General features: G+C 37.4%; 2 protein-coding genes across 3 annotated transcripts in view; both read right to left on the bottom strand.

Annotated features, from left to right (window-relative positions):
- The window catches only part of tyw1 (tRNA-yW synthesizing protein 1 homolog), a 73,661-nt gene extending 68,807 nt beyond the window's left edge, over positions 1-4,854 (bottom strand). The window contains exons 1-5 of one of the 2 annotated variants that reach the window (XM_083548864.1): positions 4,267-4,854; positions 3,922-4,052; positions 3,628-3,759; positions 2,824-2,925; positions 1,233-1,427 (exon numbers count right to left, since the gene is read on the bottom strand). In XM_083548864.1, the coding sequence (XP_083404990.1) occupies positions 1,233-1,427; positions 2,824-2,925; positions 3,628-3,759; positions 3,922-4,052; positions 4,267-4,348 (642 nt within the window). In that variant the 5' untranslated portion in view covers positions 4,349-4,854. The remainder of the gene's footprint in view (positions 1-1,232; positions 1,428-2,823; positions 2,926-3,627; positions 3,760-3,921; positions 4,053-4,266) is intronic. The other variant, XM_083548865.1, reaches the window with a different exon arrangement.
- Positions 4,855-10,754: 5,900 nt separating this feature from the next.
- Positions 10,755-21,016, bottom strand: tmem120ab (transmembrane protein 120Ab). Its single transcript, XM_083548937.1, has 12 exons — positions 20,783-21,016; positions 17,706-17,824; positions 17,403-17,519; positions 17,238-17,297; positions 16,320-16,415; positions 14,857-14,946; positions 14,695-14,760; positions 12,188-12,249; positions 12,017-12,109; positions 11,778-11,842; positions 11,557-11,625; positions 10,755-11,007 (listed from the first exon to the last, which is right to left on the bottom strand). The coding sequence occupies exons 1-12, from the start codon at positions 20,849-20,851 to the stop codon at positions 10,891-10,893; spliced, it is 1,023 nt and encodes a 340-aa protein (XP_083405063.1). The 5' UTR covers positions 20,852-21,016; the 3' UTR covers positions 10,755-10,890.
- Between the last annotated feature and the right edge of the window lie 3,632 nt (positions 21,017-24,648).

The following is a 24,648-nucleotide window of genomic DNA, read 5'->3' as shown; positions in this document are numbered from 1 at the left end:
AAAACTTTTTGGGAAAGCTGTTGCGAAATAGGACAGAATAGGTCAAAACTCAATGATCAACTGTTGTCTGAAAAAACATTTAAGCTTTCCACAGCATGAAATATTTGAACAGCATGTGCATAAGAGCACAACAGAATGCAATCGAGAATTCTGGCGTCTCTAGAAATCAGGCAAACTTATCTATTGCCCACTATAACTTGAATCGACTCCACCATGGTCAAGAACAACAAATCGTTCATTATTAATTTAGTGACTGCTCTATGACACTGCCATTTTAACAGGGGTCATCTTCCCAGGCATTGCGATGGTGAATGGGCTGCTCCTGGGTCTCTGTCTCGTTCCTTACCGACGGTGAAATCGTTTCTAGCTGAGCATTTCCTGTGGGGTGACTTATATTTAGATTTACATTTTAAAACTGTGTTCACAGTTAAACTACTACGCCGTTGTTACTTGGTTTTGTAACGTGAGCCCACACTTCTGAACGTTTCAACGTTGCCTTCATGACCAATTGTACACTGACACACACCGCACATGCACATGACTATCCCACATACGTCGAACAACCGTCGGCCCCGTGATGACATCATTCAGGTACGGGAAATGACAAGCAGCTTTCATTAACACCGAAGTGTACGGAGATAAAACGACGCAAGCATCGGCAACATTATCGTTTGTCCCGAGGGTTACTATTAGTCTGGTATTGACCTGATTACGTGTCCGAAAAAATAAAAATAAAATAAAAAATACCCGTACCCATCATTACAGGGCCTGAGCAACAAGAAACAACCTTTATTCAGCTGTTTTGTTAAATAGGACAGGATCAGGTATTGCATCATATTGTAAACACAGTTCGAGTCTACCTGCGACTTGTAGCATGCGAGTAATAAATTGTTAGGCTGGTTCGGTTTTCCATGTCAGTTGGTAGGACCCTGGAAAAAGCTTTTTTTTTACTGATTATTAATGTAAAACCATTTGTTTATTTTTTAAAATAAACAATTGCTTCTATATTAGTAAAAAGCATTTTTCAAGCACTGGATCACACTGGGTGTCCACATACTTTTGGCCACAGACTGAATTGACGATCAGTATGAATTTGCGGATGACATGAGGAAACTGGAACATTGAACATGGAACTCAAACTAAAAAAAAAAAATAAATAAATGGCGGTTGATGTGTGCGAGAGGCACCAAAAAACACTTTGAACATCGAAGGGTGTATTTCGCATGTCTCACCGTGTTGTAATACCCGACGTAAACAGAGTTCCCCAGGCCGAAGACGGCGTATCGCAGACCTTTCAGGTAGGTTTTGCCGTAGCGAAAGTCAGTAGACGCCTCCTCCAACCATTTACAGAACCACTCGGCGCTCTCGGTGGGCTTGCCTTCGGTGTATGTGGCCATGAGGAACACACAAATCATTTTACTGGTGCACTGCACAGAGGAAGAACAGAATTATGAGCATTTCGTCATTGCTGATTGAACAGTGTGAGATCAGCAAATCGAGTAGTCATGAGCCAGAGGACTGATATTATTTGCAAGTTGTTAAATTACCGTATTTTCCAGACTATAAGCCGCTACTTTTTCCCCCACGCTTTGAACCCCTCGGCTTAAACAATGAAGCGGCTAATTTATGGATCTTTCCTGGGTTTTTCCCGGTTTCACAAACTTCAAGCTAAAAAACTGAACCCCATAACATTAGACCAATGAAATTTCCGAACAGGTTCAAGTGAACCAATGAAATTCTTTATATTAAATCAGATGCGCTCCCACTGAATCGGGCCGCACCACATCATAAATATGGATGATGTTCCTCTGAGGTTTGACCTGCCGCTCACTCGGACTGTCAACAGGAAATGCGAATCATTCGTCACGCTGAAAACAACCGGGCATGAAAACACGCACTTCACCTGTGTTCTGAGCTGCACAGCATCGGGAGAAAAGCTTCACCGATGGTGATTTTTAAACACACGACGATGCCAAAAGAAAAACTTTGTATTTTTAGAAATTGTTGTGAAAGGAAGGAGGAAGACAGAGAACAATGACTTTCTTGGTAGGCTGCTGTTTAGATACAAGTCGTGTAACAGACACTGTCTTTCATTAAAGCCTGTGTAAAGTTCATTAGTTTCAGTGTAGGCAGTATAGACAGGTGCCGCTTATTTATGTTCAAAATAAAAATCTTTGTAAAATTCAGTGGGTCGGCTTATATTTGGGTGTGCTTAATAGTCCGGAAATTACGGTAAGTGCGTTTAAAAAGGCATTTTTCGCTTTGATGTGCATTTGCTAAACCAGACATTCTGCCCGGAGTGATTACAATGCACTGAAACTACTACGTACTACTGAATATTACTACTGTTATAAATACGTTGAAAACCAGACCACTAGATATAACACTCTTATTAGTCTGCGATTATGATGTCTTATAATGAGTTTTGTACAATGTTCAATGCCAGATTTGTGCAGTCTAACGTGATTATTAACAGATTCAGCTTTCTCCTCGTGTGTCCTCGTCTTTGTGTGCGTGTGACAGACTTCAAAATATGTCAGTATATCCTACAAAAGTTTTCCCTGTAAGTTTATATAATAAACACCAACCAGGCATAACTGTATGGCCACTGATCAGGCATAACATTATGACCAGCTCCCTAATATTGTGTTGGTTCCCCTAATGCTGCCTAAACAGTCCTGAGTAGCTCCGCTGTTGAATCTGTATATTTAGTTATAGTCTCTAAAATGCCTTTAAAAATGTATTTAAATTCTTCTCATGGCTCGATCAGAAATTGTCATGGGAGAGACTACTTCATAGATGTCTTTTACCACACCAGCTCACCTCATCTGACAGTTTATCTTCGGGGTCGTAATCCTTCAAGTCAATCACGTCTGACTGGAACCCCAGGGCCTGGACCTCTTCTGCAAGCTCCCTGACAAAACCCTGAGCAGATATATTCAAATTGGTTATTTGATCGGTTTGGCTTTTGGACGGTTTTTCCTGCTAATTGTTAAGAGGTTTATCGTTACACAAGATTGTTGCTGTGTTACACAGATAATACATAGCTGTTCTAAATACTCTGAATTGGGCGGTGTCCATCTTTTGCAGGACTACACTTTACTATAACTGCCTAAATTAATACTTCATTGTGAACTTGTAGACACACTGATTAAGATGAAGCACTAATAAAGTGCAGTGCCAAAGGCTTTTCTTCTGTCACTGTCACACAAAAAAACAAGTCAGGCAGCTTTTATTGAAATAACTGCCTGGGACTGTTTTACACCATCTTTAGTCTTCAGGTCAGACTGGATAACACAAATAACTTTATACCAAGACTTGAACAGACTAGTAAATGTGGCTTCATTTAGTCTGAAAAGTGGGTCATCCTAGAAGCGATATTTAGATTTTTATATCAGATTGGTTAATACATTTGCTATTAACCCGAGACTGGATCACTCTTTTGATTCAACTGGTTAATGCAGCCTCAAGCCACCTGCCTTACTACCAACATACAATATCAAGGAATACCAGGGAAAACCATAGAATAAGAAATCATAATACTGAAGTATTAACCGAGTATTCATTCTACAAAGCGCTTAATCTTTTTTCCTGCTAAACAAATGCGATCTTGAATTTGATGCAAACCTTTGCGGTTCCAGTTTGTGACCCGTAGAAAATCCTTACACCTGCAACATTGACACTTTTTTCCTTTTCAGCTATTTGTTTGTCAGCCTTAAACCCGATTTCCGGGGTTTTTTCAGGATTGTTCGGCTTCTTCTGTAAAACAAAAAAACAATCAAGGAATTAAATTACTTCATTTAATCAGGGATGCACACAATATAGATTACAGCCTAACATTCAGATACCTAGTGCTCCTCTATTAGCAATTTTGTGCCATTGATGGAGAAGAATACAGAAAACCTTTTCTCGTGGTCATACCTTTTTCATGATCATGTTCACTGTTAACCATAACCCGATGATTAGTGCAGCTGCAGTGTACACATATAATCTCTTGTGCCACACAGACCAAAAGAAAGCTTCAGCATAAATCCATGCATTGTCCAAAGACCCTGCAAAATAGCATGATAAGGAGATTTGATATATGCATGTAGATCAAAGCACTAGGGCGGATAATCTAAATGTTTAAAGTGACATTGTTGAGTCAATCACATTTAATTCACAGTAAGAGCTTATTACAGAACTGCATACTGTCTATCCTCCATGCACTAACTAGAGGATGAGCAGCACGGTGTGAGGGACTGCTAGCTAACAAAACACACTCACCAGACATGTCATCTGCGGATACAAAACACAGACATTTTGCTAACAGGGTTAGAAAGAACATCCCGGTTGCTGTGTCACACATCGTTTTTTAGATAAGCATGAAATAATACCAAGTGAAATGACTCGATTAGAATAGAACAAGCGGGGAAATAAACTAGCGAAACTCAGCAGCGCGCACCCATGGAGGCGGCCATATTGTTTTTCAATGTGGAATTATGGGAAAAGAGGCGGAGTTTATTTCAGGCCAACGTCCAATGAATACATTCACCTGCAATAGTTGGCCAACAAATATAATGCACAAGACACAAGACGAAGACAAAATAGTTAAAAGTACAGAAATTAAGTATCTTCCTCTTCTTTTTTTCGGCTTCTCCCATTAGGGGTCGCCACAGCGGATCATCCGTCTTCATACCCCCCACTTCTCTACATCTGCCTCTTTCAACCTTACTACCTGCATGTCTTCCCTCACCACATCCATAAACCTCCTCCTTGGTCTTCCTCTTTTCCTCCTTCCTGGTGGCTCCATCCTCAGCATTCTTCTACTGATATACCCCATGTCCCTCCTCTGCACATGTCCAAACCATCTCAATCTCGCCTCCCTCACCAAAACGTCCTACATGCACGGTCCCTCTAATAAACTAATTTCTAATCCTGTCCATCGTCGTCACTCCCAACAAAAACCTCAATATCTTTAGCTCTGTTACCTCCAGCTCCACCTCCTGTCTTTTACTCAATGCCACTGTCTCTAAACCATACAACATCGCAGGTCTCACCACAGTCCTATAAACTTTCCCTTTCACTCTTGCAGATACCCTTCTATCACAAATCACTCCTGCCACTCTTCTCCACCCACTCCACCCTGCCTGCACACTTTTCTTCACTTCTCTAACACACTCTCCATTACTCTGCGCTGTTGACCCCAGGTACCTGAACTCCTCCACCTTCACCACCTCTTCTCTGTGCAACCGCACCACTCCACTGCCCTCCCTCTCATTCACATACACATGTACTCTGTCTTACTCCTACTGACTTTCATTCTCCTTCTCTCCAGCACGTACCTCCACCTCTCCAGTCTCTTCTCAACCTGCTTCCTACTCTCACCACAAATCACAATATCATCCGCAAACATCATAGTCCATGGAGACTCCTGTCTGACCTCGTTCGTCAATCTGTCCATCACCACTGCAAACAGGAAAGGGCTCAGAGCCGATCCTTGATGCAGTCCAACCTCCACCTTGAACCATTCTGTCGTTCCTACTGCACACTTTGCTGCTGTCACACTGTCCTCATACATGTCCTGCACCACCCTCACATACTTCTCTGACACACCTGACTTCCTCATACAATACCACAATTCCTCTCTTGGCACCCTGTTGTACACTTTCTCTAAATACACAAATACACAATGCAACTCCTTCTGACCTTCTCTATATTTCTCCATAAACATTCTCAAAGCAAATAATGCGTCTGTGGTGCTCTTCCTCGGCATAAAACTATACTGCAGCTCACAGATGATCACCTCTTCTCTCAGCCTGGCTTCCACTACTCTTTCCCATAACTTCATGGTGTGACTGATAAACTTTATTCCCCTGTAGTTACTGCAGGTCAGCACACTTTCCTTATTCTTAAAGATTGGTACCAGCACACTCCTTCTCCATTCCTCAGGCATCCTCTCACCTTCTTTTTGAACAACTCCAAATCTTTTTGAACAACCTGGTTGAAAACTCCCCTGCCATCTCGCCTAAACATCTCCATGCTTCTACCGGTATGTCATCGGGGCCTTTCCACTATTCATCCTCTTAATAGCTGCTCTCACCTCCTTTTTACTAATCCTATCCACTTCCTGCTTTACAATCTCCACACCATCCAACCTTACCAACCTTCTCTCTCTCTTGTTTTCCTCGTTCAACAGCTGCTCAAAATACTCCCTCCATCTTCTCAACACACTCTCCTCACTAGTCAACACATTTCAATCTCCATCCTTTATTGCTCTAACTTGCAGCACATCTTTCCCAGCTCTTTCCCTCTGCCTGGCCAATCGATATACATTAAAAGTACAGAAATCAAGTATATGAAAGGAAAAAAAAAACAAATTCAGAAAAATTACATACTGCATTAACACCAAGCCTAACTCAAATGTTTCTAACTCACTCTTTTTTAGCCATTTAGTTATCTATGGTGGATAAATCAGTAACATGCCACATATCTTTTTCAACATGGTAAAAAAAAAAAAAAAGGTATATAATTGTTGTATTTGTAATTTTACATAATACAAGAATTTGTGTAAACGCACACACACAGTGGTGGGCCAAGAATTACTAATTTAGGTTTAAATATATATCTTGTTTCTCATGAATATCTATTCTTTTCATTTCATGACTAATGTAAATTTCTTGTTGAGTCTCTATCCAATTATTATTAAGCCGCAACATCATGTACTGCCACCGTCAAAGGAACCTGTGTTATACCTTCCGAAATAGTAGTGCAGTGCCTGTAGCTTAAAGGACATGAAAATAAAGGCTGTTGCTTTGATCAATCAGATTTGACAGCACTGGGGCTATCTAGCAAGCACACAATAATATCAGCATTTTAACAAACATTTGATTGGACGGTAAGAGAGAGCACTAGTCAGGGCTCGCAAACCGCATCTGTAGCAAACTGCACAAGCTCAAATATATTCATGTTGATTTATTATCTGGGGTTTTTTTTCATCCCACAATAGTTGTCAAAGGAGAAGAAATAAATTTTTATCAAAGGGTTCACAGAATAAGTGAAGTCCAGTTTATTTCTATAGTGCTTTTCACAACAGACATTGTCTCAAAGCAGCTTTACACAATTTAACAGTTAAAGGTGAACGATGTGTGTTTATCCCAGATGAGCAGCCATGGCGACTGTGGCAAGGAAAAACTCCCTTAGATGTTATGAGAAAGAAACCTTGAGAGAAACCAGACTCAAAAGGGGAACCCATCCTCATTTGGGTGATATCAAGACTGTGATTATAAATCTTTAAACAATACAGAACACTGCAGAGTGAGAACTAAATGAATGTTATTGTGTGGTGTATCAGATGGCAATAAACTCTTGAATCTTCAATCTTGAATTATACAACACTACTTTCTTTTTTTGGAAGAAGTAAAGCCTGACAAAACATTCTCAAAGTACATCTACATCCAAAATGGCCACAAAGCTTATTACATGTTACATACAAATCATTCAACATTACTTTAACTTATACATGTTTAAAACATGGGCTTGTTCATGATGAGCTACTAAAGTAGCTTCAGAGGTTATTTGGAGGTTTAAACCATACCAAAGCCTGACTTTATACTGTCTTTGAAGACAACATGTCAAACACAGTGACCTTTTTTCAGTTAAGAAAGAAGCCACATTTTACATGAAAAATGAAAAATTTCCAAACAAATGAAATAAAATTGTAATGTAATGTAATATCTCTCTCTCTCTCTCTCTCTCTCTCTCTCTCTCTCTCTCTCTCTCTCTCTCTCTCTCTCTCTCTCTCCCCTGAGGTATCAGTGATCCTGTTCCCTTCATCTTTCCAGAGTTGCCTGATTTATCCTGATGCCCTACTTCTGGAGTTCCCTTCAATTGGAAACCAATTGGAAATTGTGAGGAACTGCCTAACGATACATGAGGTTACTGTGAAGGGTTGAACTCAAAAACCTTGAAGATGTATCTGGACCCTAAATAATGTAATCTTTGTCTGCTACAATGGCATTACACCAAAATCTCTAAAAATCAGTAAACAGCTGTAACCTCAACAATGATGGAACTATAATAAATGGACCATCAACGTCCATTTCCTTTTAAGTCTGGTTCCTCTCAAGGTTGATTCCTTATACCACCTCAGGTAGTTCTGGTGAGTCTGAATTGAATTGATCTACAAAGTTTTGTTTCAGAAACTGGTTGGTTCCATGTCCAAATATTGGAAAATCATTTAAACATAACCATGTTTTTATCAAAGGTTTACTTAAAAAAGGTTGTGATGCTTGTGATTATTTCTTTAAAACTAATGTTAAGTTTTGTTTTTAAATGCAGTAATAATCATGGCTTGTGTGTCCAAATATTTACGAGGCTAAAATCAGCAAGTTAAACCTAAAATAAATAAATAAATGAAAACATATATTTATATATTTAATATTTAAAGGTATGCCTTGTTTATTTAATGGTTTGGTTACCAGCAAATGCAATATTCATAAGCTGCACCATTGTTTCCTAAACACAAAGCATTTAAAATGTATATATTATGCAGTACTTTCTCATAATTATTCTACATTTTATTAAATTCTGTTTAAAGTAAGTGTTCTAGTTATTTACCCATGATAGTGTATGCTTGGTATAACCTAAATTCTAATATTTGTTCCATTAAATTGTATTCATTTATTCTCAACAGTTCATTCTCTTCATTTTGTAGTGTTTCTCTTGGCTGCACTTGCTCCAGTACGTGTATGTGGATGTTAGATTTTTTGTCCAATCAGATTTCAGCCTCTATGTGCTGCCATGTTAATCTAATCTGCCCAAGGCCTTCAAAGTCAGTACTGCTGGCATTTTTACCATTGTCCCCTTAAGAATTAGCTATGTTTCTTTAACCAATCAGATTTCATATTCGCCTCACAGGGCAGCTAGCTGGCCCAGAATAGTGTCAGCATTTTTCCGTCCTCTGATTGGTTGGTCAGACAGAAACTGTTATAGCCAAGTTCTACTGGCAAAACACGTCTGTAGCGCACTGCACACATTAATACATCTGAGATAGACTTTTTTATTGGTATTGTATGAGGAAGTCGGGTGTGTCAGAGAAGTATGTGAGGTTAGTGCAGGACATGTCTGAGAACAGTGTGACAGCAGTGAAGTGTGCAGTAGGAACGACAGACTGGTTCAAGGTGGAAGTTGGACTGCATCAAAGATCGGCTCTGAGCCCTTTCCTGTTTGCAGTGGTGATGGACAGGTTGACGGACGAGGTCAGACAGGAGTCTCCATGGACTATGATGTTTGGGAATGATATTGTGATTTGTGGTGAGAGTAGAGAGCAGGTTGAGAAGAGCCTGGAGAGGTGGAGGTACGCGCTGGAGACAAGGGGAAAAAAAGTCAGTAGGAGTAAGACAGAGTACATGTGTGTGAATGAGAGGGAGGGCAGTGGAGTGGTGTAGTTGCAGGGAGAAGAGGTGGAGAAGGTGGAGGAGTTCAGGTACCTGGGGTCAACAGTACAAAGTAATGGAGTGTGTGTTAGAAAAGTGAAGAAAAGAGTGCAGGCAGGGTGGAGTGGGTGGAGAAGAGTGACAGGAGTGATTTGTGATGGAAGAGTATCTGTGAGAGTGAAAGGGAAAGTTTATATGACTGTGGTGAGACCTGCGATGTTGTATGGTTTAGAGACATTGAGTAAAAAACAGGAGATGAGGCTGGAGGTAGCAGAGCTGAAGATGTTGAGGTTTTCATTGGGAGTGAGGATGATGGACAGGATTAGAAACGAGTTTATTAGAGGGACAGTGCATGTAGGACGTTTTGGAGACAAAGCAAGGGAAGAGAGATTGAGATGGTTTGGACATGTGCAGAGGAGGGACATGGGGTATATTGGTAGAAGAATGCTGAGGATGGAGCCGCCAGGAAGGAGGAAAAGAGGAAGACCAAGGAGGAGGTTTATGGATGTGGTGAGGGAAGACATGCAGGTAGTTGGGTTGGAAGAGGCAGATGTAGAGGACAATGGGGTATGGAGACGAATGATCCGCTGTGGCGACCCCTAATGGGAGCAGCCGAAAGAAGAGGCAGAAAAGAAGATCTCTGGTGAATAGGTTGTATTTTATTTACATTTTTAATGTTTTTGTCATGTAATTAGACAAATATTGATTCCGAGCTGCTCCAGATGATGTACGTGACACAGTTGCAGTGGTAGTGTAGAGGTTTGAAGTTGTCTTAACTGGGTTTTTTGCTTTAGTAAAATGGTATTCACCCTCCATATGTGAAATGCCTCTCTCTCTGTAATTGTTATATTATGGTTTGTATTGTATTAATGGTTTCTATAATTGCGACGTGATAGTGGTGGTATTAAAAGGTGGATTAAGTTGGGTAAGTCCTCACTAAAGGCCCAGGTACCAAATGCCACTGGTATACCATATACCTTTTGCACTTAAATACTGTATATTGCACCATTTTTTTGATATGTGTATAAGCTGTTTCTTACAAAACAAATTGCCGTTTCCCTCACCAAAAAAAATGTTTACACCGACTATTAGATTTCACAATTTCCCCTCTATCACTACTTTTCTATATAACACTTGAATCCATATGTACCACACTATTATTGTTTTCAAATAATATGCAAATAATGTTTTTGAGATTTAAAAAACAAATAATAAAGCTGTGACTTGTGGGTGGTTAATAAGGCTTATCATGAAGAATGAAAAGCTTTGCCATCACATTTCATGCATGTTGAAATGTCTGTTCGAGGGTTTATGATCAACTATGAAACTATTGACTAGTTCATTTTGAACTGGCTTTTATTTGGAATTATCCATTTTCATTTAAATGTTCTAATGTTAAAAATGGAGTGTGGAATAATTTGAAATAGTTAAAAAACACTTGGCTTTAAAGGATAAATTCTAGACATAAATAACTTTATGGACTCTTGGTTTTTCCATGACTTTTGTTTTTCAGTTTGAGATGCACCACGGCGAGTGTCGTTAAGAAGTTGCCTGTAAATAAAACCAAGAAGCAAATCCCACACACAGAAACCTGGTGGAAAAGAGAAAGGATATGGTAATTATTCATTCAGAAATGCTGAATCGGCTGGTTAGTATGGTCATACAGTATGTTTTTTTATGTTTCATCATACCTAGAAGTAGTATTCATCCAAAATTCTATTCCAGTTTTATTGTATACTAAATTGTCAGCTATATTACTAAAATATAGTAATAATTACTAAAAATATAGTAAATAAAAATCTGGTGACTGTGTTTGTATCCTACCGCAATACCATCCATTTATAAAAATTAAAAAGGAAAATGACTGAACATATTCTGAAATAAATCGTAAGTATTTAGAAGACTTGAAACATAACATTTTCTCAATTCTAAACACATTAAAGCCAAAAAAAAAGCCGAACTCGTTTACACTGCGCTTCATTTATTTGGTTAGCATTTTATAATTTTATAATTAAGCCCTGTGTAAATGAAGTTTTGATGTGGATCAGATTGTGCATGATGTAGTCATAGACGATATGTCAGGTTAGCAGGGTTACATGACCCTACTGTTTGAGAAAGCTGTACTTTTGAAATATCTCACCTGCCACTCTTTACACTCGGGAAGTTGAGCCATTCTGAAGAGAGAGATGCCATTGAAAAGCTGCCAAAACTAAAAAACACATCAAAGTATTTATAGTTAACATTTAATTAACCTTATATTGTAGGATATTCTGGATTTTTGTATTTATTTAATTTTTCAAAGCATGACATTTTCAACAATTCTGTTCACTGTTGCCTTTAGGGGCAGAGAAGTATACTTACATGACCAAAGAATAGAAAGGGCAGCAGAAAGGTCAGCCCTCGCCACATCCATGACTGAAATCCTTCTACAAAGCAGAATAATTTATCACTAAACATCACTCGCATGGCTTTATTCTCTTTCTGTTTCAACTATACACACTTTCTCGGGGATTTCCTTATAAATACAGAACATTTCTTAATGTTCCATAAGAAAAGAGATTTTACACATTACTCAAATATGACCAAAAATCTCATCTTACCCACTGTCAAATCCATGTTGTGTCTTTCCCCTAAAGCCTTTAGTCTATAAAGGCATCCACTTTGGTAGTAGTACTGAAGGAATTGCACAAAACCTGCAGAAAGAAAGATGTAAATAACACTTCCAATCATTGTCAACAGAATTAAAGATCCAAATTTGAACAATTTCATACTTTGATACAAGCAGTAGGCAAGAAACTGGTTCCTAAACATCTGGTAGAGCTCACCATCAGGCCTGACAAAAAACAAGGCAGAATAATATGGGTAAGCCTCACCAAAAACATGTGGAAGTAATTAGAGAATACCTTCAATATTACATATATCAAAAATTATATAGTTTGATTGCCACAGGTAAAAATTATCTCATGCTGCACCACAGAGTGGCAGAGCGGAAATCATATCTACCTGTGGACATCAAACTATATAACTTCTTCCTCTGAGTGTTAAACAGCTGGTCCACTATAGATATAGATAAAGATATAGATAAAGATATAGATTTTTCATGCCACACTTATATAATGTTAATATCTTGGCCAATTATGTGCAATCATTTTTAGTGCAATAATAATAATAATATAATAATAATAACTATCATTGCAGTCTGACATTTCTGCCATCTGTTTCACCGCTGCTACACATTTCATTTCACTTAATATATAACTTAATATGTAAATTTAATTAAAAAATTTTTTTTTTTACTTAACTGCAACCCAACAATTTCCCCATGGGATCAATAAAGTATTCTGATTCTAATTTAATTCTGACGATGCATATAAGGGGTTGTAACTCAAGATCACTCGACAAAAGAGTTAGTTATTAATCTAAGACACATAGGATTATTAACACTGCATTGGTTTTAGAATTTAAAAAAATCTGATAATTTTGGTATTGGAGTGCCAAAGTATCTCAAAACTCTCAGCATTTAGTTTATAATCAGCTCCTCACCCTTGCTTCAGTGCACAGTCATTATTGCGTGGATATTCCTAAATCATAAAGGACTAATCTCAGGAAATAAAACTGTTTGATCTTAGAGTAGATAGTTGTAATAAAAAAAATAATAAATCATAATTTATATCCCAGAAGATAGATGATGGATTCCTATTTGAGTCTGCATCCTCTCATATTTTTTTTCTCCATGCCAGTCCACATTGCAGCTCAGACTCCATTCCTCTTCAAACACGAGCACAAAGAATTCTTCTATTTTACACTCTTCCTAACTCACAATCACCCAGTTATTGATTAAACACACTTGTAATTACACACACCACACTATAAGAGAGAATTTGTTTCACATGAATTTGCAAAGTATATGCTGACTTTTGCCTCTGCCATTACCAAGCTTTTTTATTTACTGTCCTTTGAAGCTCACGTGAATAATATCACCAGGATCGCCTTCTTTCCCCCTAAAAATATTGCTAAAATTAGAAATACGGTGTCGTTACAGGATGCAGAAAAACTGGTTCATGCTTTTGGTACATCCAGATTAGATTACTGTAACGTTTTACTGTCTGGGTTTTGGAGTAAGTGCTGAAATAACTTCAGTTAGTCCAGAATGCAACAGCAAGATTCCTCACTAGATCTAGAAAATATGACATCACCCCTGTTTTAATCAGTCTACACTGGCTCCCAATTAAATCTCACATTCATTATAAAATACTACTATTGACTTATAAAGCACTTAACGGTCTCACACCGCAGTATCTGAGTGAACTTCTGTACCAATATGATCCTCCACGCCTACTTAGATCAGAAGGTGCAGGCTATTTGTTGGTACCTCAAATAATGAAGACTACAGCAAGGGGCAGCTCTGCTCTTTCTTTTATAAAGCCCCACAGTTATGGAACAGCCTTCCAATTAGTGTTTTGAAGGCCTTCCTAGTCGAGGCTGAAAACACTTCTTTAGTCAAGCCTTTGATCAGTAGATTTTTCTTAGGGATGTTTCTCATCAATGGCCTGGGGATCCATGAACTAACGGTGTAAGAACAGGAGCTTTGAGGATGGGTTTGGACTGCAGTTAATGTCAACAGTCTGCTACACTGACTCAGGACTACAGTTTGCATTTGATCACCATCACTGCAGACGTCAAAATCTGTAATAAATGGACATTCAGTGCAACCCAGATGAGGATGGGTTCCCTCTTGTGTCTGGTTCCTCTCAAGGTTTCTTTCTTATGCCACCCTAGGGAGTTTATTCATTGTTAATCACAGCATTATCTGTGTAAAGCTTCTATGAGACAATGTTTATTGGTAAAAGTGCTATACAAATAAAAAATAATTAAATTTAATTTAATTTGACATCCTCTTTTTGACATGTTTTATACCATGCTTTGGCATCTTGCCTGATCTTTTTGCTGTTTGCCTGAACCTGTGCCTAGATATTAAGCCTATATTACAATATTTTGTCCGCTAGCTTCTTATTAAAGCTTTATTTGGCTCTGTTTCATGACGGATGTTGAGCTGAATTTAGCAAAGCAACACTATCCAATTTCCTGTTCAAAGATTGTGTACTTTACCCAGCTTCCAGGTTCAAAATTCATTATTTGTCACATAGAATAACATTCATGATATATTTTTAGTGACTTACCCCATAGTGCAACAACAAACAGAGAACATTCTCACATAATACAAGAGAATATAAAATACTCATGCACACTGTTCCATGATGAAATATAAGTTACTTACCACGTCAGCATGACCCCAGATAGAAACGTTGAGATGTAGTGATGGAACACCCACCAGCCCTTAATCCTGATGTAGAAAGCATGATCATCAGACATAGCAATTTATAGAATTGGAATATATTCTATTTTAAAGTACCCACTAAGTGTTAAAAAAAGCTCTAACCTCGATCCATTGCTGATGAGGATGCTCTCACGAATTGTTAAAGTGCAGTAGTACCAGACCAGAAGAAAGTTCAGCAGCACATCCACAAATCTATATAACACAAATCGATAGCATAATGAAACCGGCAATTATTCTGCAAAAAATCGTACCAGCCTAATCACAAATGTGAAAACCCAGTTTTTTAAACAGCAGAATGTGTATTTATATCTGATCACCATCTTTATTGGAATCAGAATTAGATTATTGTTTCAATAATAATAATAATAATAATAATAATAATAGTAATACTGCTTATAATAATACAACACTATAATGTTAAATGCCCCGATTCCATATATTTCTCTCCCAAAAACTGCTCAATTTCAGTTCCATGCTTTTAAAGTCACACCTCCATCTAATAGTCCTAGGCAGTAAGTGTCACTATTCCCCTTCCATGATTAGATTAGATCAGATTAAATTAGATTTTATTCAACTTAATTGTCATTGTGCAGAGTTCAAGTACAGCGCCAATGAAATACGATTAGCATCTAATCAGAAGTGCAAATAGCAATGTATATAAATAAATAAATCTAATACAAATATAGAAGTAGACACACGTATATACAATAAACGTATTATCTAAGTGCAAGGGTGCAGTATATATTACAAATAATGCTGTATAAAATGCAAATATGAAAAGTGCTTTAACCATAACAGTGCCAAAGGCAACAAGATGTAGAATGTTATCATTTGTGCAATAGTAAAAGAATGTGCAGCAGAAGGCAGTAACAGCAAGAGGCATCATAAGCAATAAGTATACAGTGTGGAAACAGTACAAATATGTAGAGTGCAGTCATTATGAGTAGTGTTAAGTCGACCGAGTTGGATGTACTTCTGTACTGTCTCCCAGATAGGAGAGGAGGAAATTGTCTATGGCTGAGGTGAGATGCGTCTTTGATAATGGTATTCTGATCTGAGACAGTGCAAAAGCCGTACCACACTGTGTTGCAGTTTGTTAAGATGATTTCAATTGTGCATCTGTAGGAGTTTAGCAGGGTGTGGAGGTTTAATTGAGCTTCCTTTAGCTTCTGAAGGAAGCAAAGGCAAATTGCCTTTTTGATAAGAATGGCAGTGTTGAGGGACCAGGAAAGATCCTCAGAGATATGGACACCCAGGAATTTGAAAGCATGAAGTCCCTGTCCAGCACCTTCTATCATAGATACCTACATTGTCATTAAACCCTCCATGTTTTTCATATTTTCTGTTAGCAAACATTCACAGATAAATCTGCACCATAAAAAAAAAACACTACTAAACTTTAATTGCATTGGCTCACTCACAACAAAATCTCTGTGTATAAAAAGTTTCAGAAATGAAAACTCTAATCAAATCTGTCTCGATGAAAAAGAGTTTTATCTGATAGCTTTGTGATAGACTGAAATTTAAATTGTGAAGTTTCTCCATATATTACTGTACAGTCTTACCTGTAGGTGACTAAAAACTGACAGACGAACCCCAGCAGGAGCAGGATTACAGTCACATAGAGCTTAAATTTCTCATATTCGTCTTTGTAGGCACTCCTAGAGTAAAATTTACAAAGCACAAAAGATGAAAGAATAGCAAAGGCCAGTGCTAAAGAGGTAGTCAGTGTTATAACCACCTCATAGCCAGTATTAACCTATTTATCTACAGTTTATAATATAAACTGTATATAGATTTCAAATTTCAATAGTCATCTACATCTAGTGTTACATAGAGTCCAAAACAATTCAGTTTAAATCATTTCAACTCAATTTGCATTGTCCCAAAGCAGCTAGGTGGGAGTATTTACATTTAACATAGAGATCATATAAACTTTATATGATCTCTATGTTAAATGTAAATACTCCCATCTAGCGGCAAGACATGTGTATTTCACGAATTATTTCTAGAGCAGCATTTCTCCAAAATCTAAAAAATCCTTATTTATTTCTTTCACACAAAACAAGGTGTGAACAATTCAGCCACTGTTTTTACACAAACCCATACTGGCATTTAGAAGAGAAAGTCTATTTTATATGCATTTAACTGTCTTCTAACTGGTGTGCACACTGTAGTGGGCTGAACCCTTTTATGATGAAGTTTGTCTTAGTGGTACCAAACTCTGTTTTTGTAATTGGAATTGAGAAACAACACCAGAGAAATCTGGCAAGAAAAGAAAAAAAAATCTGTAAAGCACATATGATTACTAAGGTGCATGTACTTCACTTCATCTCTTCAAGTGTTACTTTGTACTTGTGCTGTACATATAATGTGCAAGTTTAATTGATTCAGTAATAATATATAAATAATAGTAAGTTTCCTAGTCAACATTCTTTCATATACTGGAATGGCTGTATATATGTATATATATCACTTCTTACTTTAATTGCTTGCTGAGAAGATTGATGTTGACATTTCCAAGCACAAGATTGAGATATAACCTTTAGGAAGGAAAATACAATGCATCAAGAAACTCAATATTGAGAGCATGTCATACAGAAAACCACAAAATATGTTCACTTTATTAGCCTGTGTGATTGTATTACCCATTTTTCTTAGGAAGGAAGGCCTCCATTTGATGGAAAATGGCAGGCCTTTCATGGAGGTGTCCTTTAATGTCTTCCAGGCATTTTGTTTCCTCTTCTGTTAATCCTTTACTGCATCTGTAATAGGGGTTTACATATGAGTGTAAAAAACACGTTTCTGTAAATTGGCATAATTAGAATAAGACTAATAATAAGAATGAGAGAGTAGCAGACAAACAACATGAACACCCAGAGAGATGCTTAGGCACTAATAGGTGACTTTGTGAATAACAGATTTAGAAATGAAGTAATTCTAATCCTCACTTCTTTAGAGAATGAGACATGTCCTTTAAACACTTCCTCTGCTGAGTTATAGAGGCAGTAAAGCTGTTCTGGAGCTTGGAGACTTCTTCCAGCTTCTGCATATACAGCCGATGGTTCTCCTGAGAACAAGAGAATAAAACGCTTTAATTTATAAAACAGATATGTTAATGTTTCGAATCTCATTAAAAAGTTAAGGCTTCCTGTAATGATCTCCACATGCTGTTCGGGTTATCTGTATCTAAAATAATTATTCTTTACTTTAGTCTTTATTTATCATCCATTTCCAAATTCTATATGCATTTTTAGGTGCTATAATAATGTGTATACTGCAGGCATGTTATTCCACAAATTACAAATAATTATTCTGTGTCTGGATTGAAATCTAATAGATAAAGTAGGTATGATGAGTGTAAACAAAGCGTTTGCACTCGCCAGTGGATTCTGGAAGAATGAGGTATTAAGTAGATATTATTATATTATATAAAACGTGTATATTATTATATTCATATTCTCATGGATTCCATGGATCAAACCCATACATCTTTAAAGTAAACTGAGTGACTATTCTTGGTCTTTTTTTGGTGTCTATCATTTGGCAGGAGAAGATCAAGAGAAAGTGGGGCCATAAATCTTCATATCTATTTAGAGCAAAACATCTAAAAGAAAACAGGCAATTGTTTGAAATTATTTCTAATCCATTTGATTTGGTCTGTTACGAGACTGCTTTTTTTTTTTTTCTCCTTGTTGATCTACTTGGAAATAAATAGGCTTACCGAAGAAAATCTTTAGCCTGTGTGAACTTAAAAAAGATAATAGTGAACCGGACTAAAACACACCACTGCTCAACAATTTCTGACTACTGTGACGATCTGTAGTGTACAGTATCTCACGAAAGTGAGTGCAACCATATTAGTATATCTTCTAAAGAGACAATACTATAGAAATAAAGCTTGGATATAGTCTAATGTAGTCAGTGTGCAGCTTGTATAGCAGTATAGATTTACTCTCCTCTGAAAATAATTCAACACACAGCCATTATTGTCAAATAAACTGGCAACAATAGTGAGTACACCCAAAGCCTTAGCAGCTGTACGTCGCTTAACCATGCAAAGCCACATGTCCTATTCATCATGTTTATGTTTTTGCCTGATAGACAGGATCATACAAATTTGTGTATCTTGTATTAGAACAGTTACAATTTGATGCTTTGAGTACAATTCTCTCATACTGACCACTGGATGTTCAACATGGCACCTCATGGCAAAGACTCTCTGAGGACTTAAGAATTAGAATTGTTGCTCTCCACAAAGATGACCCAAGCTATTAGAAAGGTTTCTAAGATGGGATCCACTCAGAACTCCAAATAGTGGAAGCCAGGCTGAGAGAAGAGGTGACCATCTGTGAGCAACAGTATGGTTTTATGCCGAGAAAGAGCACCACAGACACATTATTTTCTTTGAGAATGTTTATGGAGAAGAGCTGCATTGTGTGTTTGTTGCTTTAGAGAAAGCATACGACAGGGTGGAAAGAGGAGTTGTGGTATTGTATGAGAAAGTCAGGTGTGTCAAAGAAGTATGTGAGGGTGGTGCAGGACATGTGTAAGGACAGTGTGACAGCAGTAAAGCGTGCAGTAGGAACGACAAGGTGGAGGTTGCACTGCATCAAGAATCGGCTCTGAGTCCTTTACTGTTTGCAGTGGTGATGGACAGGTTGACGGACGAGGTCAGACAGGGGTCTCCATGGACTATGATGTTTGCGGAGGATATTGTTATTTGTGGTGAGAGTAGGGAGCAGGTTGAGAAGAGCCTGGAGAGGTATAGGTACATGCTGAAGAGAAGGTGAATGAAAGTCAGTAGGAATAAGACAAAGTACATGTGTGTGAATGAGAGGGAGGGCACTGGAGTGGTGCGGTTGCAGGGAGAAGAGGTGGAGAAGGTGAAGGAGTTCAGGTACCAGGGGTCAACAGCGCAGCGTAATAGAGAGTCTGTTAGAGAAGTGAAAAAAGAGTGCAGGCAGTGTGGAGTGGGTGGAGAAGAGTAGCAGAAGTGATTTGTGATAGAAGGGTATCTGCAAGAGTAAAAAGGAAAGTTTATAGAACTGTGGTGAGACCTGCGATGTTGTATGGATTAGAGACAGTGGCATTGAGTAAAAGACAGGAGGTGGAGCTGGAGGTAGCAGAGCTGAAGACGTTGAGGTTTTCATTGGAAGTAACGACGATGGACAGGATTAGAAATGAGTTTATTAGAGGGACAGCGCATGTACAGTAAGACTTTTTGGAGACAAGGTGAGGGAGGCAAGATTGAGATGGTTTGGTCATGTGCAGAGGACGGACATGGGGTATATAAGTAGAAGAATGCTGAGGATGGAGCCGCCAGGAAGGAGACAAATGTCTCATCATACCAGCTGGTATCCAAAAAAAAAGGAAAAAACAAAGGAATTCATTCATTTAAAATAATAATTGGTAAAATAAATGTTATTAGCAATTTTTAGAGCTTCTGCTAGGCCTTTTTTTTTTTACCTAGAAACATCCTGTTCCACTTTCAAAGCACAGATAAATATAAATTAATTAATTATTTTAACTAGTGTGGTTCAATACAATTGAGTTTGCCACCCATTACTTAAATGTGCTGTTTATAGCTGGTAATAACAACTATCTCGGATGACAATCACAAGAGGAGTCCCAATGTTAAGGATAAGTGTCTGAGATCCTACTCCTTGACATACTGTGAATTGATTGTTCAAAACGCCTTCAGTGCTCAGGGCCACATTGCGACAAAACAGCTGTGTTGTGAAGGCTATATTTTCCGTTGCATTTCCATCAGAAGGTTAAGGTAGCTGTGCAAGGAAATACATATGAGATGGATAAAAAAAAAGCCCAGTGTATAAATAATTATGCAACTCAGCTGAATAAATTATGACCCTATAGCACTGACTGTTAAAGCTCTAAAAGCTATTTTGAAAGCTTTTGTAATCTTTAATTCGGTGCTTCTGAAATCCTTTGAGTGCTGAATCAAATCTTGCATAGAGTCAGATCAATAAGGTGAGCCATAGTGCTCATTACTAGTATGAAATCTTACCTGAAGTTGTTGAAAATCCTTTTCCAGGCTTTTCCATTCTTGTAAGACTGCTGTTAGTTTAGATGACATCTGAGCTTTCCTTTTTTGTATAATGACACAGAGATGCAGATAAAGAACAACCAGGTGTACTTGTATAATTATTTTAAATAAAACTGTCAATTTCGAGACATTTTTAAAGACTGATTTTCCCGGCGGTGTAGTTCTACATTAACCAACATCAGTGAATGCAGTAGACGAGTGTGGACTTTGTTTATGACTTGGAATGAACTTCGACCATTACAAATTCACTGACCTTTGGGACACTTATGTCTGGAATACAGTACATGTTCTAGGTTTAATTATGTTTCTGCTTCAAATTTGACATCAAATTTATGGTTTAACACTTATGTACAGGACAGTCTTTGACACTGGTAATTATTCATTGTCAGTTATTGTTTACTTAACAATGAGTAATTATCTCAGTTTAAAGTTTCTGTGAAAATAACAGCTATAAAAAGAGTCATACAGCAGAAGACACAAGAATAACCAGTTTATAATGCCAAGTAATAAATATGATTATGTATAATGCCAGGATATCTTTTTTGTAGTTGCTTACTTCATAAAGTTCTTTCATAACACATGCCCTTGATAGAAATGCTGAGTTCAAAAGGACTTCATGCCCTGAATTGTGAATAATTATGGGTGTGCCTCAGCTACAAGCTGGAAGAACATACATGTACATTCCTGTGTTATGAAGAGCTACATAACTAAATAATTTCGAAGCTGGTACCCAATACTACATTGAAAGCATTAGATCGAATTATTTTACTGTAAATTGTAATGTAAAATCAGATATTTTCACTCTATTGCACTGAAAGATTGTTTTGTTTTTGGTTTTTTCTGTTGTCTGAATTTCTTATTTGTATTAGCATTTAAACCCAATCAAGCACAACTGTGAATGCAGATAATGTGACAGCTGGTATTTAAAGCGTTTAGAAACTAAGCTTATTAGGCTTATGACCATTCCAATACCTACTTGATAATATCCTTAATTTTACTGTATAGAAATGACTAAACAGCTAGTAATTAGTGTATTTAGACAAACTACAGCTGTGTTTGTTTAACTAGCTGTAAAACTGCCTGTAAAAAGTTTGAAAACACTTTTTATTGATGAATTAATTAAACCACAAGTAAGTTCCTTTTGCTTGTATGCGACAAACTGGGTAAAAAGCAAAAATATAGATTTTTTCACAGTTGGACAGTAAATCCAATCCAATCCAAAATTTACATAAGACAAAGATTGGTTGGAACTTATGTAAAAACAAATATTTGCTTTTTTCTGTGCAGGGAAGGTTGGAGATTTATTCCATGGAAATGAATACTAACTCCAACATGGCTACCATTCCATACTTTAATGCCATGCAATTCCGTCTAGACTGCAGCTAATTGGAACAAGGTTTATCATACAGTTAGATAATGACCTAAAGTACACATCTAAGCTCTGTTAGTCTTATCTACAGAGTAAACAGCCAGCTGGAGTGTTATAAATCTTGGAATGGCCTGCCCAGTAACCAGATCTAAATACTATTGAACGTCACTGAGATAAATTGGATCGCAAGGTCAGAAAGAATGATTCAAATAGCAAAGAACATCTACGTTTTTACAAGAGACATGGCAAAGTATTTTAGCTGAATGTATCGAGAAACTAATTGTCCAGATGCCAAGATTGTGTTATTCATGCTAATGGAGGACTTTTCAGTAAAAATTCAGTTAAACATCTTTACATTTATATGTTTGTTTGGCCAAAGTAAATCGTATTACCGTTAAATTACTAGTATTTAAATGTAAACAAAAAAATATATAAACTAGAGGTTCACAAATAATAGCAAATCATTTTTCTTCAAGAGAACACCAAATAGCTAAATCGTGTAAGATGGGAGCCCAAAACTTTGTTTAACGATAGTGACACTTTCCTACTATGTTCGATTTATTTAGTAACTTGGTTGTAAGTTATTGGCTCATCATTCATTATCAGGAACATCAACGATCTTGGCAACCCAGATGTTTCTGATTTCCAGTGAAACCTGTTTTTATAAGCTTTATATGGGCTTGCTATACACCTCTCACAAGATATTCTTTAGTGTCAAAAAAGTCAACAATATTACAAGCTATGCAGAGTACACGGGTTATATGAAACTTGTTTGTTGCTTGAAATAGATTTGTAATACTCAAGTAACAAACAACAATAACAATAATACTGTACATAGTTACAAATATTTTAACTACGTACAGTATGTTCACAATGCGACAAATCAACAGTAATCGTGTTTTTCCGAATGACTTATATAGTTGTTGATTTGTAATAAGTGAGAAATTGGATATACCTACTGAAAGTACGGTGAGAGGAACATGTAAGCTTTCAACTAATTTATTGCATATCCGTCTAAAAATTTATGCTATGATCATTTTTACACTTAGAAACCTTGCAAACTCAATCTTCACAAACCTGGTCATCAAATAGACCATACATATTATTTGAAATAGCAATTACATTGTTAGCACACCTAAAAACAAGATATGGATTAAGAACACATTCACTGCTGGCTGAAGTCATCGGTTATTTGGTGTGGGGGGAATTTGGTAGAAAAAGGAGTAGCAATGCAGAATGTGACACAGGGCTGTTAAACAGGTTATACAGATACATGTGCAAAGGGTTATTTGGACAAATCAATCAAACAGGTTTGGTCAAGTACCAAAAAAAATCTGAGAACATTCACAGTCCAAACCATAATCCAAGAAATGGTCAAAGAAAAAGCCAATAACCCAAATATCTGATCCATAGACAAAGTCACAGGTACATGACACGAACTTATGAACACTTTACTAATGCTAAGAACACCAAGAGACATAGAAAAGTATTTTAGCTAAATGTTTGTAGAAACTAATTTAGATGCCAAGATTGTGTTACTCATGCTAATGGAAGATGTCCATCCAAATTTTTGTCCTTACTGACCCAATGTGTGCCTCAGCAAAAATCAAGATTAATCAGATCACAGATCATTTTTTCTCGAAAAGTCCATCTTGAAAATGGCCTTGCAACTATATCTACGACCAAATCAAATTCTTCTCCTGGGTCAGACATTGTGTGATGAAAAAAAACCCAGCTATTAAATCCACATGAATATATTTTGACCCTGTCAACATGTGATGTGATGGCTGAAATATGATTGGATAGCAACTCTAACCTAAACATACACTACATCAATCAGTGCAAGTGAGAGAAACGCTATGAAATAAAGACAATATATTATTGGAAATCATTTAATACATATTCTTAGAAATTTTTTTTTAATGCAAATCTTTCAGATAGTGTTTATACCAGCGGAGACGGCCTGGCGGTCTCTGACAGCCCACCACTGCATTTTTTATTTATATATTTAAATGTGCACTTGAATACCTTGGTAAACATTAATATTTATGGCATTTGGAAGATGCCTTTTTACAGGGTGACTTACAATTGAGCAGTTGAGGGTTAAGGGCCTTACTCAAGGGTCCAGCAGTGGCAGCTTGGTGGTGCTGGGATTTTGAACTTTTGTTTGTGACCTTTTGATCCAGAGTCCAATCCCTTAACTGCTGAGCTACAATCATAATGGTGGACTGTGTGTGTGTGTGTGTGTGTGTGTGTGTGTGTGTGTGTGTGTGTGTGTGTGTGTGAGAGAGAGAGAGAGAGAGAGAGAGAGAGAGAGAGAGAGAGAGAGAGAGAAAAGCACAAGATACCCAGAAATATTTCCTGCACATAGTATGCTAGGAAGCATTTTGTTCACCCTTAAATAGGGTGAATGCATTATGATTAAGAAGAGGCTTAAAAATCGCCACTGTTGATTGGC

Source organism: Silurus aristotelis (assembly GCF_946808225.1).
Source record: "Silurus aristotelis genome assembly, chromosome: 8".
Classification (NCBI taxonomy): Eukaryota; Metazoa; Chordata; class Actinopteri; order Siluriformes; family Siluridae; genus Silurus; species Silurus aristotelis.
This window is presented reverse-complemented; position numbering and strand designations above follow the sequence as displayed.

Excerpts from the sequence above, each read along its gene's own strand:
- tmem120ab (XM_083548937.1), bottom strand. The coding sequence starts at position 20,851 with ATGTCATCTAAACTAACAGCAGTCTTACAAGAATGGAAAAGCCTGGAA. Across the intron at positions 17,825-20,782 it reads AGGATTTTCAACAACTTCAG|GAGAACCATCGGCTGTATAT; the intron begins GTAAGATTTCAT and ends TCTTGTTCTCAG. Across the intron at positions 11,626-11,777 it reads CCTTTCTATTCTTTGGTCAT|TTTTGGCAGCTTTTCAATGG; the intron begins GTAAGTATACTT and ends TGTGTTTTTTAG.